This window comes from Chamaea fasciata, unplaced genomic scaffold, assembly GCF_029207755.1.
Source record: "Chamaea fasciata isolate MVZ Bird 193981 ecotype frontalis unplaced genomic scaffold, bChaFas1.0.hap1 SCAF_11, whole genome shotgun sequence".
Taxonomy (NCBI): domain Eukaryota; kingdom Metazoa; phylum Chordata; class Aves; order Passeriformes; family Sylviidae; genus Chamaea; species Chamaea fasciata.
Genome location: NW_027094096.1, coordinates 19,181,181 through 19,193,830, shown reverse-complemented (window position 1 = coordinate 19,193,830; position 12,650 = coordinate 19,181,181). Strand labels below are relative to the sequence as shown.

General features: G+C 42.9%; 1 protein-coding gene across 5 annotated transcripts in view; it reads left to right on the top strand.

Annotated features, from left to right (window-relative positions):
* The window catches only part of LOC136295159 (uncharacterized), a 271,346-nt gene extending 259,117 nt beyond the window's left edge, over positions 1-12,229 (top strand). For 2 of the 5 annotated variants that reach the window (XM_066193539.1, XM_066193538.1), the window contains 3 exons: positions 5,809-5,900; positions 9,736-9,923; positions 10,992-12,229. In XM_066193539.1, the coding sequence (XP_066049636.1) occupies positions 5,809-5,900; positions 9,736-9,903 (260 nt within the window). In that variant the 3' untranslated portion in view covers positions 9,904-9,923; positions 10,992-12,229. Of the gene's footprint in view, positions 1-3,765; positions 4,818-5,808; positions 5,901-9,735; positions 9,924-10,991 lie in introns of those variants that run through there. The other 3 variants (XR_010722596.1, XM_066193540.1, XR_010722597.1) reach the window with 2 other exon arrangements.
* Positions 12,230-12,650: the final 421 nt, after the last annotated feature.

Sequence of the window (12,650 nt, the reverse complement as noted above, 5' to 3'; positions counted from 1 at the left end):
CCAAATCGTTTTCTCCACGTTCACATAGGATGTACCAGTTAGAGCCAGAGCAGCCCAAGAGAGAAGCAAACAATTAAAACTTTTACGTATTTGATTTTTGACAGACATCCCTACGAGGTAGGTTTTAACGTTTTTTTTTCTTCTTCTTCTTAATTTTTCTTTTTTTTTTTTTTTTCTTTTTTTTTTTCTTTTTTTTTTTTTTTTCAGTAAGAAGGATAAGCTTGGAGTGCCCAGTCACCGTGGTAACTGCCAGAAAAATTCTCCTGAAGTTTGAAGAGGTCAGCTAACAGGGTCAACAACTCTGGCCTCTCTCTGAGCTGGGCCTGGCAGGCTCCATCCTGCGGTTGGGGTGTTAGCGCAGGCTGAGCCCTGGGAGGTGGACCATTCCAGCTCTGATATAAATTTTTTGAGTCAGTTCACGGCCTGGACTCTCCAGGTGGCCTCCAAAATCGATTGTGACCTTGTGACCCTGTCTAACGGAGGCATAGCATCCAACCTAAGTAAGGATTTAGCCAGGAACGACAGCTTTCCACTGAGTGTTATTGGGGACAGTACAAACAGTTTGGGAAGCAAGGAGGTAGGTATGAGGAGTAGGGGTCATTAAAAGCATATTAAAAAACAATTTAAAAAATCCTTTTTAGCTGAAAGTTTTTATTTGCAGTAACCATCCCTTAAATAAACCCTTCTGGCAACTATTTTTTGCTTCCATAATAGCATTCTATCAAGCACTTCAGTGCATTAATAAACGAAAAATTGGCACTTTGCATATTCCCAACCAAACTAATATTTTGTCTACCTCTGGATTTTGAACTTGTAAATGAAGCTGACTGACATGTATTAAACTAGATGTCTGTGAAGTGTTTTTTTTCCTTAATATCATACAAACTGGGAGACCGCTTATTAAAGTGGGCTATTTATTTTAGGCAGTAATTTCCCTAATATGTGCATTCTTTTTAGACTCAAAAATGTCTTAATCCCTGTAATGTATTTTTAAACTGGAAAATTAGGTAACATTCAGAATAGTGTGAAATAAAAGTGTGACAGTTTCACAGAGTTCTCCTGTACTGGTTTACAGTACAAATAGAAAAGCTACAAAACTAATTATGTATTTTTATAGTAAAATGATGGATCATGCTAAGATCATATTTATAGAGAATGTGAATTTTTTTTCCTTTAAGACTTTTTGCAACAAACTATGTGGGGGAGGGAGGGGCTGTTGCAGAGTTCTGATTTTTTTATTGAATCTAGAATTTGCCCTTCTGAGCAAGAGGATTTGCTCTTGTGTTTTATTCCCACTGCTACAAAACCTCATGCATTGCTCACATGAGTAATTGGTAGTTGTCAGATGAGTGAGTGGAACTACACTGAGGAGCAAAATCCAGTTTCTGAGCTGGAAAGTGCTATCAGACTTTAAGTGACTTTAAAACTGCTCTGAAGGAAGAAAATTTCTTTAATATTTGTTCCCAGTCTTAGAAAAATTGTGTGGTGAGAGCCTTGCCCAAACACTTCTCGTGCTTGGCGGGGCCTGACTGACAATTTTCTTCCCAGCCCCTTCCCAGTTGAGCAGTTCCCCTGAGGCTGGAGGAGCTGCATCAGAGTCAGGGCCATAAAATACAGTTCAGGAAGAGCATCTGAGCTTTGCTAAACATCACTGTACTGCTGAGAAGTCCCACATGTTCCAACAGTAAGAATACAGCCTTACTCTGCAGAAAGTCCCCAAAAATCCATGGATAAATCCACAGCCAAAGTCCTGCCTCTTATAGTGTCATCATAATGTGCTCCAGTGGGAGCAGATTTGAAGATCAGAAACAAGAAATGGGGCTGAATTTTGCCATAAAATAATTTAAGGCCCACACCTACACATTCAGATATCCATGGAGACACTATTTAATTCGACCCAGAATACTAACAATAGTTTTGGTTTGGTGTTCATTTTTAACAGAGCTCTGCTGAAAAGACTTTATTCCCATTAGGAAGCATGTTGGTTCAGGGGAGTGGCTTCTGTGATTGAGTTTGGGAGGATGAAATTACAGCCCTTGGTGGGAATCAGAATATTTGCTTGCTTTTCAGAAAAAAAAATAGGACTGTAAATAGCTGCATGGTGAATCTTCAATATTTTAAAAAGCATCTGTGTAATTTTTAACATTTAAAAAAAATATATACTTATATCTGCTTTGTATTGTCATCACTCAGGGACCAAGTTCTACCTGACAAACAAGGGACCACTTTTGAAAACAGATAGAACTCTTCCACTGGAACTTTTGGACCAGAATTGCCCCAAATTTGCCCTAAAGTCTCCAGCTTGGAATGAGGAATTGTTGGCAGAGGCAACAACAAGGAGACCTCAATTTCGCCTTGCTGCAAATTCTTTAGCATTGACTTCTGTAGATCCTATTGAATTTATAATCAGCTGCAAATCTACAAATGTCACTGGGAACAGGTTGTGGTCTTGCATGTTTTGTACCTCTTCACGTTGCTCAGTTCATCCACATTCAAGGGTGTGAAGTGCCCAGAGGTGACTTCTAGGAAAACTCTCAGAAGTGCAGGCTCTTTGAGTTTCCCAGAGGGATGTATGTGAATGGGCTTAGCTCTATGTCAGAGATAAACCAGCAGAATCACCAAAGTCTGTGGTGGTTCCCAGCCCCTGTCCCATGGACCAGTGATAACCCAAGAGGCCTTTGAAAGTTCCCTGTGGCTGGTCTGTGGAATTGTATTAGATAGTAACGTTCATAGTCTTCACTTAAGTTTTTTTATTAGAAGAGTATGTGGCAGTCTGCAAGAAAATGTGAGGTCTGAGGGTGATCTGCTACCTGAAAGCTCAGAGGATGTGTGCTGTACAGGAGTATGACTCAGGTCATGGGCCATGAGGTGTTGGGAGGTATTTTGTTTTCAAATTAAACGCATGCCTAGCTAAATGAATGTATTTTATTACTCATGCAAACAAACAAAACAACAACAAAAAAATCCACTTCAAAATAAAACAAAGAAAATACAAGCGATAAATGGACTCTGATGCCTCAGCCTAATTTATGTTTGCTTGTGTCCAAAGTCTGCATTCCCAGTGCTCTGCAGAGACAGAGAAGCTCAGCTTTAGGGATCAGCACGTTGCCATGGCCTGGATGAGGGCTGGCAAAGGTCTCTGGGTTCTGGAGGAAGCAAGGAGGCAAATGAGCACTGGGACTGACAGGTGTGCTGGCAAAAGTTCCTGAACAAGTGCTGCGCTTCCGTCTGCTTTTACTTCTTCCTCTCTGCCTTGAGAGTGTGTGACTGCTGTCCAGAGGAAAAGTCAAACTAATCCTGATGCTTTTCCCTATTCTGGGTGGACTAATTCAGAGAAAGCACTTATGGCAGCCTTTGTGGAAGGGTTACAATATGGGTTGATACTCTAGGAACTATAGGAAGTTCTTAATCCTTCCCTGCCTACGGGGCTGTCATTTATAGACCCGCTATTGTCTCATCTTTTATAAGGATGTTTCCTTACATTAAGGTTCCAAGAGCAACCAGACTTTGCCATTGTTCACAGCTATTTCTGTTTGTGGCTTAATGCACATCTAGTATTCTGTTTATGCTTTCACTGCTCTCCTACGCAGCAGACTGTACCTACACTCCAGCTTAGGTGACATCACTCTCAAAGCATTCATTTCTGTGTTTTATTTTCTCCTGATTCGTCTGTGCATCTTGACTTTGCATTAGCCTAGTTTATGATAGGTAACATGATAAAGCACATGGAACTTTATGCATTTAGTTTTCATTTCATCTTCATTTCTTGTTTGATAAACTTGCTTATTAAAAAAGCTTTTAGGTATATTTTTTATAACAGCAAAACCCTTCTTACTATGTAAGAGGAATGAATTGAGCCATGAGCAGAAAAAAATGAAGCATAGATAATTCTGAATGTATAAAATTTAGCTTGATGTTAGTGGTGGTTTAATTACTGGATTTTTTTTTATTATGGCTATTCATGAAGACATCCATTGTTTTCTGCTTTGATTTATGTCCAGATTAGCCCCCTTCAGAACCTCATTTCTGGCAATCTCAGCAACACGTGAGGGCCTGGCAGATTGTGCAGACATTGCATCTTCCCTCACTGCTGCTTCTCCTGAGCTGTTCCACCAGCTCCACAGCCTGTCATTCCTCAGGAGCCCTTAATGATTCCTTTCCTCCGTCATTTGCTCCATGGCCCTTCCAGAACCAGGTGCTTTTGTCAAAGTTTTCAAACCAATTTAGAAATAGATACTGAAATGAAGGCAGGTGATGTGGTGGTGGGGTGACATTGTGTCGCTGCCTTCCTGTCCTGCATGGGAAGATTACAGACTTTCACCAGAGCTCAGCTCTATGGCCATACCGTGAGAATGATAAAAAAAGCATCTTTGTAAAGTGGATATATGTCTGAAAAAACAGATGCAAATTAAAAGCTACCTAGGTTTTGTCAAACCTAACTCTACCCAGCACTTCACCTTCTCTGCTGCCCTCTCAACTGTTCAAGATTTGCCAATAAGCCTTTTAGAGTCTCTGCCTTTGCATCATGCCTTGCAAAACGTGACATTTGGGCTTTGAAACTACCCTTGTGTCATAACACACATAGCAGCACTAATATATCCTTTTTCCACATGCATCCTCACTTTGCTGAAAAAGAAAATCTCAGTGCAGAACAAACTGCAAACAGCCCGATGATGCAGGGTGAGGAGTGCCCGGCAACCTTTGTGTGCTCCAGGCACAGCTTTTTCCCGGCCATTAGTGGGACGGAGCACATGCAAATGTGTGATCTATCCCTTCCCCAGCCCCAGTGATGCCTTGCTTTGCAGTTCCTCTCGCTGGTGAGTCGCTCTTGTAATTTCCAGTTATGTAACCCATCTCATTTTGTGAATATGTGAATTTAACAGCTGTCAGTGTCAGCAGCGCCTGGGAGGGGTGTGTGTCTTTTTTTTTTTTTTTTTTTTTTTTTTTTTTTTTTTTTTTTGGCAAGCTGGCATTACTCATCAGTCTCATGGTAGTTTTGTTTGAAAAATGCTTGTGTTAGAAAAAGTGGATTTATCAGCTCAGCACTGTATGGTGCTAGCATGCAGCTCAACAAAAGACAAGTGCTCATTTCAGTAACGCTTGCAGCATTTCATGGGGCCCCCAAATAGGCTGAACAAGGCTTCTCTGGCAACTAACCCCAAGTACAGTGGGAAACTATTAAAGTGGCAGTGTCACTGCTTGGAAAAGGGATTTGGTTTTCTTCCATCATTTATTGCCGCAGGTTTTTGTTTTGTTTTAATTAAAGGCTTTGAACTGCATTAGGAATTTCCCTGAATATTGGAGGAAAAAGAGGCCTTGCTGAAAATTTGTGCTCCTAGAAGTGATTTTTTTTTCTCTCGTGGTTTCTTGGAAGGTAGATCAAACTGTCAGTCTGCCCTTACCATAGAGGATCTGTTTTATGGGGAAAAATAGGATACTCGCAGCTTTTTCAAGTAGTACTACAAAGTCGGTGGTGCTGCAGCCTTTCAGGGAGAACTCATGTCCAAATCAGTTTATTTTCAGAATGTTTTGCTGCACTTACACTTTCTTTTGTAGCTGCTCTTCCAGAATGCAAATACAACCTGGAGAGTTTTCTGTATTTAATTGAATGTGTCAGGTGGTTGAAATCATGTTTTAAAATCAGCATTACATACTGCAAATGTGTCAAACCCTTTGTTCACGTTTATTTAAAACAAATGTATTTTTCAGTATTTATTTATTTATTCTCTCTGTTTAGACTTCACACAGATGGTAAAGATAAACCAGTGGGTTTAATTTTTGCTGAAAAATTGCCTTTTACATTTTTAGGTTCTCATATCCTGGCAAGATGCTACAAATCCCATGTGACAACAATCAGAGGGAAATACTTATTTGAAGAAACCTCTGCCATTAGCTGTGCTGTAAGTTTTATAAAAGGTTCAATTTCATAAAATGCAAATTCTGGACTAATTGTTCCTCTGCAAGCCTTAATGGTCTCTGAGCTGCATAGTTAATCTACTACCTGCCTCTACCCACTTATCCAACAGAATTTAGAGCTGGGTAAAATAACGCCTTCACACATCAGTTACATCTATTTTAACTTTTCTTTTGACAAGTTCTGCTGATTGTTTACCATAACTTGCATCCAGACAGATGGATTTGGACTTGCACACTCTTAAAGCTGCACAGAAGACAAGCACATTCCCCGTGGGGACACCCACCCACAAAAACATCTCCGTGGGTTCACCTCCCATGCGTGGGTGTGCTCCAGATGCTGCCGTGGTTGGGGGGAGGAATGGGTGGATGCAATTCCTGAGTCATCTTCTGTTTCCCCTTGAAGGGAGGTGGTTAAAGGGAATTGCCTGCTCTCTGCAGGGGCACAGGGCTGTGGTTATCAGCTCCTCAGAGCTGTAGAGGCCAGAAACATGAATGCACTGCAGCACTGTTGTACCTGCACACACACCATGCACCTCTGCACCTGCAGTGTCCTGCAGCCACCCCTGGACACCAGGAGCTCACTGTGATCACCCTCTGGCTTTCCAACACAGGTGAAGACAACACTGAGGTAGCAGGTCACATACTCGTGTTCGGCTTGGCACTCAGAGAGCTGGGTGCTTGCTGCAGGGTTTCTGTAGTGGGGACAAGTCAGAGACCCTGGGTCTTCAGTCAGACCAGGCACAGGTCAGGGACTGAAATATTTGTCCCACACCTGCCGCAGCAAAGTTGTGGTTGTTGACTTGAGTGACAGGGGAATAGAGGACTGGGATGGCTCAGCCCAAAGTCCCTTAAGCCTTGGCTTGATGGGTGAGATCTTGAACACAGCCAGAGCCCACAACATTAAAGGCTTTATAAAAGCAACAGTGCCAGTTTAAAATCAACCTCCCACATTACCAGCAGCCTCAGCAGGTGAAACGTGATCCAGGTAGCCCAAGCCAGTGAGTAAACAAACTGCTGCTTTCTGAATGAGCTGCATCAGAGAAATGCTTCTACCTTCGAATTACTGTGGCTATTTACACTAAGTAAGCTGTGCAGATGAGCAGGCTATCATGATTCTAATTCTGTGAAAATGAGTGGGCTCCTATGATTCTAATTCTTATTCCACACAGGCTTTTCCCTCTACACCCAAAAGGAAGTAGGGAAAAAGTTGTAGGGAAAAATTTCCCTGATGCGCCTAGAAAGTTTAGTGAGATTGGGCCTGATCTAGCTGCTTGAACTTCCGTGGGGTCTGTTGCTGGGTTTCCCTAAGCTAGAGAAAACAATCCTGCTGCTTCCAAACTGCCAAGTCAGTCAGAGGAATTTAATATTGTCCCTAAAGAAGCTGCTTTGCAGCTCTTCTGTTGGGTTCCCAGTTCCAATCCCAGTAAGCAGTATTAACTTAGGGGCTTTTTACTTGGCTACATTTTTTTCCTCCTTCAGCTACAGCTCTTGAACCTTCATAGAGCCTTGCTGTGTAGACCAGCTGAACAGAGGCTGAATGCACCATTTTAGATCCTCGTGGTGTTACTGCCTGGTCCTAACTGGAGAAGTGCATAAAAGCAAAGAAGGTGGATCTGTCCAAGAAGAGCCTGGACCCTGACAAGTCCCATGGGCCTGGCAGGGTCTAAGACTCGCTGTGGAGTCCTTGGAATGTGCAGACTGAGGGTACACCACAGAGGGCTCAGCAGCCCAGCTCTGCTCCAGCGTTTCTGCGTCCCAGTCTGGGTCCCATCCTGCCCCAGAGAGCCTCTCCCCCCTCCCTGTCCAGGCTCCACTTATTCCTGAGTTATGATAACATATAAGCAGCTTAGAGAATTCTTATCGGAATAAGTTGGACACAATGCAACATTTAACTCTTAATGACAGCCACCTCTGACTGTGAGTGACATGTTATAAATTATGTTTGAACTGGATTTTTTTTTTCTTCAGAGGCAGATATTCCGTCTGCCACCCAGTCAGCCCTGTAACGTTGCACTTGTGGCCTTAATCCCACTTGGATGTGTGCCCTGCTGCCTCCACTTTCCGTCACTTGGGTACTTTAGTATTCTTGAACAAGTGAACAATCTTTGTTTCTGTACCTTATTAGGCCAAAGACCATAGCAGCGAGTGATGGCATCAGCAGGCCCTGCAGGCAGGATTCTCTGCAGACACAGCCAACCTCCAACAAACCCCTTTTTATCCTCCTGTTTCTAGGAAGAATTATGATGGTGGTGCCCTGCTGTTGATCAGTCAAATCTGTGGTAGGCCTAGAGATAAGTCCTGTAAGTGTGGTGTACTGTAAAACAGCGGCTCCCATTCATTAGTAGCTTGTGTGTAATAAACCACCCAAAGGAGGGGGGTGGGGAGGGAGAGGGACGAGCAGCTGCAGTGTGCAGGAACAAACAACACAACTCATTCTTGGGAGCCAAAACTTTCTAATTTGCTGCTGGGCTGCTGGGAGCACTGAAATTCTTTCTGATAATGTGCTCGTGCCCTCAGTGTCTCTCCTGGCGTTTCCCAAGTCCTGCTCTCCCGAGGTCCCTGAGTCTGGGATAGTTTCACTTTGAACCCAAAACACAGAGGGGAGCTGAGTGGGGAAGGGGGGGAACACATCAGTGCCCAGTGTTTGCAGACTCCGTGGGCTCCCAATCATTCTGCTGGGAATGGCTGGTGCATGGATCTGCTTGTGCAGTGAGTAAACAAAGCATCACATGGGCTGCAGAGCAAGCAGGAGACAGGGAGCAAACCCAGGGCTATCTGGGCATGCATGAGCACAGAGTGTCTCAGATGTGTAACTGACTTAGAACCCGCTGGAGTATTTAGGAACTTCTATCTCCCAAGAGGTAAAAACCTCAAAAGAATCTCAAATGAGTAATAGCTGAAAAATTATTTGGCTTAATCTGTTCTAGGTTTTTTCACAAGTTCTGGTAAATCTTTATGGCTTGTAGGCAGGTGAATTGAAATGGAGTCTGCTAAATATAATGTAAGATGTTGCATGTGTTGAGACATCAGTAGTTCCTAGTATTTGCATAGCTGTGAATACATTGGTGATTTTGGATCTCAGCCTTGGACCTTCCAACTGCCTGTGGAACATTTCAGACCAGGATGTGAAATTATTGAGTGTTGCACAACTGCTCTCATAGACCAGGCCTTTGTGCTGATGTTTGTATTATCACAGGAAAATGAAATTATTTTCAGATAGCTGCTGCTCTGGAGGAGTGCTGTACCCTCGCAGGAGATGACAGTGACTGCTTTTTCCAGGGATGTACCAGGCCGTGATGGTGCCTGGACTGTCTCCTAACATTTGTATAGACAAGGGCTACTTTAATGGCAAATTCAGGCGTGGGCCAAAATGCAAGCACTCTTTATGTAGACAAGGCGAAATGGCAGATTGGAGGTTTTCCACTCTCCTGGAGGAGATCCATCTCCCTCCTCTCTGGGAGGAGCTGTGCTGTGAGTTTTAAGCTCTGAAATGAGAGAGGCTTCTGCCAGATTGCTGCTTGATAAAGTTACCCAATGGGCTGAGATGAAAATACCCTGAACAGCATCCACAAAACAGTGTTATCTAAACCTGGGCACAAAATGTTTTTTTTTTTTTAATCTTCTGAAAGTTCAGGTAGTACAGCTTAGGTACTTCTGATTGTGACATTTTGGCATTTTGAACAAAGTGAAAATAACTTGACATTTTGGTTTTCCTTCCCCAGACTTAGGTAGGTAGGTAAGCTGATAGCTTTATAACCAAAACTGGCTGCTCACTGCCCATTCCCAGCACAGAGCCTGACTTCTCTATGCTGTTTCCAGGATTTTCAACTAGAATTGCAACAAGGAGCATTTTATGGGAATCTCTCCATGACTTTTCAAAGAAAAATTGCAAAGGTAACACCTCTGGTAATTGCTGCACTGTGTAAGCAGAGGAGAGAACCATCAATTGGAAAACTCCAGCACTGGTCAGACTGCCCTGCTCCCTGACAGCTGGCAGCACTCAGCAGGTACCTACCTGTGGTCCTGTTGTCAGCAGGTTTGAAGTTATAGATGAGACCAGCAAATCGAGTGAATGTTCTGGGTAGCTGTGAAATCGAGGGGTGGAGGGGATTTTTTCAGAGGGTTTGAGCCCCATCTCCAGCACAAGCAAAGCCATGTAATCCTTTCTTTTGCAATTAGAGCTGAAAAATAGCCCCGGGCCAGAGCACTTGCACAAGGAGCAATTAGACAAGCTAGACACTGGGAAAAGCTAAAAATAGTAAATAATCTGCCTCCACAAAAATACCTTGAATCATTAGAAAAGGACATTTTATGAATTTCCTGGGAATCATTCAGGACTTTAATATGTTCACAGTGTTCTGCCTGGAGGGGCTATATTCCAGCTGCTGTTTGGCAGAGGTAAACATGAGTAACATGACTCTCTTCTTACACTTGAGACATTGAAAAAAACCTGAGTCCTGATATTTTCATACCTAGCCAATTGAAGTTGGGGTAATGAGGGAATTCATATTCAACTGAGAAAAAATATGCCCTACTGCTCTTTTAAGAGAAAAAGTCTAATAGTTTTGGGGTAAAAATGACTTATTTTTGGTTATTTAATGGCTCAGCCCAGTCTTCTTTGAAAAAGAATGTATGAATCAAAGATATTCATCCATTAGCTGAATCCAAACTATTATAAAAACTCTCCTTTTAGAAAGTGTATTATTTGAAAAAAGGAATGACAACTGCTGACTTATTTTGCAGCACTCCTGGGCTGGATGAAATGTATAAACAAACAAAAAAAAAACCCCTAACCACAGCTGAATATTTTTAGTCCTTTGCAGGGACTACATATGATGCTACTTAATTAAGAATGCCTCCAAAAGGATGATTTGACTGTTTCTGGTAAACTTCTGATGCAGACATTAAAAATGTAACAAAACTCAGACCTGAGGCTTGCAGGCAACAAACCAGAATTAGCTGGTTGCTAATACTTGTGAGAAGGGGGTTGCAGGTTGCTACAACATTTTGGTGTTTTCTTGCTGGTAACGCTGTGAACGTGAAATCACATTCTGTTCTGTCTTCTTTATTTACAGGAGGTAATTCAAGAGGGGAAAAAAAAGCTATAAAATGAAACAGCAAATTGTGAGCATCTGTGTGCACACCCCTGTGTGTCCTTGTACCGCTGCTGGCGCCCTGGCTCTCAGGAGGAGTTCCAGAGATGGGTGACAACAAAACTCTGAGTTCTTGTCCCTCTGTTTCTGTGTGGGGCCTCCTGTTTATTCCCAGAGCTGCTCGTCCCCATCCCAGCACAATGCTCTGCGGCCTCATGACAGGGACGTGATGTTGGAATTCCAGGAGCTCTTTGCCCACCGCTGGCTTGGAGCAGCAGTGGTTTTGGGGACAAAGAGGCTGCGTGGGGGCCGGCCGGGGCCTCGGGGCACAGAACGGCAGCGGGAGGCAGCGCTGGTGCCGGAGCTCCTGCGGGAGCTGGGCACTGAAGGGTCCCTGCAGGAGTTCACCCGTGTCTGTGCTGTGCATCCAGCGGGGGCTGTTTGCTCACCCAGCCGCTGCCATGGGCTGACAGGGGCCGGGCAGGGCAGCTCTGGATGCTGGAATTTGATCCAGCCCGTCCCTTCGGCCCTGAGCATCGCCCGGCCTGTGTGAAACTGCACAAAGTTTCTCCTAAACGTGAATTTAAAACGCTTTCAACTTGACAACCTCCTTTTAAATAAAAACATTTGTGTGAAGCGAAAGCCATGTTCGCCTCTACAAATAAGTGGAATTATGGTTCTAAGATCTGACTTAATCCTGAAGTTCTTAGACTGCACAGTAAGTAGAAAAGAAAGAGGATTGCTTGGAGGAGCAGGGGTTAGCAGGATCAGGCTCCATCTTACTTCTTCTTGCTCATTTTCCTTCTGGCATTTAATATACCTTTCTCAGAACTACCACTGGTTGTTTCTAACAAAGGCAAAGTAACTTCATGTCTGTTACCTAACCGAAAATAGCGAGGGACGGTACAGAGAGTGCCTGTTCAGCTTTCCTGCTGGAAAACACTGAACATTGCTAAACAAATAAAAAATGCTCTTCCTCCAAATGTATTCTTATGCTAAAGTCATGTCCTTCTGAAATTAATTTCAGGACTTTTCTCAAGTGCTTTGTAATTTTTTGTTATTTTTCTACACTTTTCTCTGTGAAAATGTATTTAAAAGTCTGCATTGAGGTTTCAAAGGGTCTGAGGAAAGATGTTTACAGAGTAATAATGACATTTCTATTTGCTATATTTCTGAAAATGGAATTTCTAATCAGACAACAATAAAATGCTTCTATATTATTTTTGTGTGGTTTCATGACATTTGTATATTTCCAGCTCTGATCTCTGATTTTGGCACCCATGTTGCCAGGCTAATTAGGATAGCAGGATCATAAGTTTTATTGTTACTCCATCCAAGTCAATCCATTCTATAACCCCACTTCTGGTCTCAGTAGTCTCTGAATTCAGTGATTTTTTTTTTTTTTTTTTTCTCTGCTGAAGCCCTGGAGTACCTGTATTGCAGTTGGGAGATTTTTTCAAACTCAGGACAGTTAAAACTGAAAGAAGCCTGGGCAAGAAGTGAGATTTGTTTAGTAGATGCGTTCAAATGAGTCTCTGCCACAGACTAACATGAAGACTGAATGAAATTGTGGTAATGTTTCCTTTGTGGACTGCAGAAAAACGTCTGCACAGAACTGGACCTGCAGCTCCTTGTCCCCTC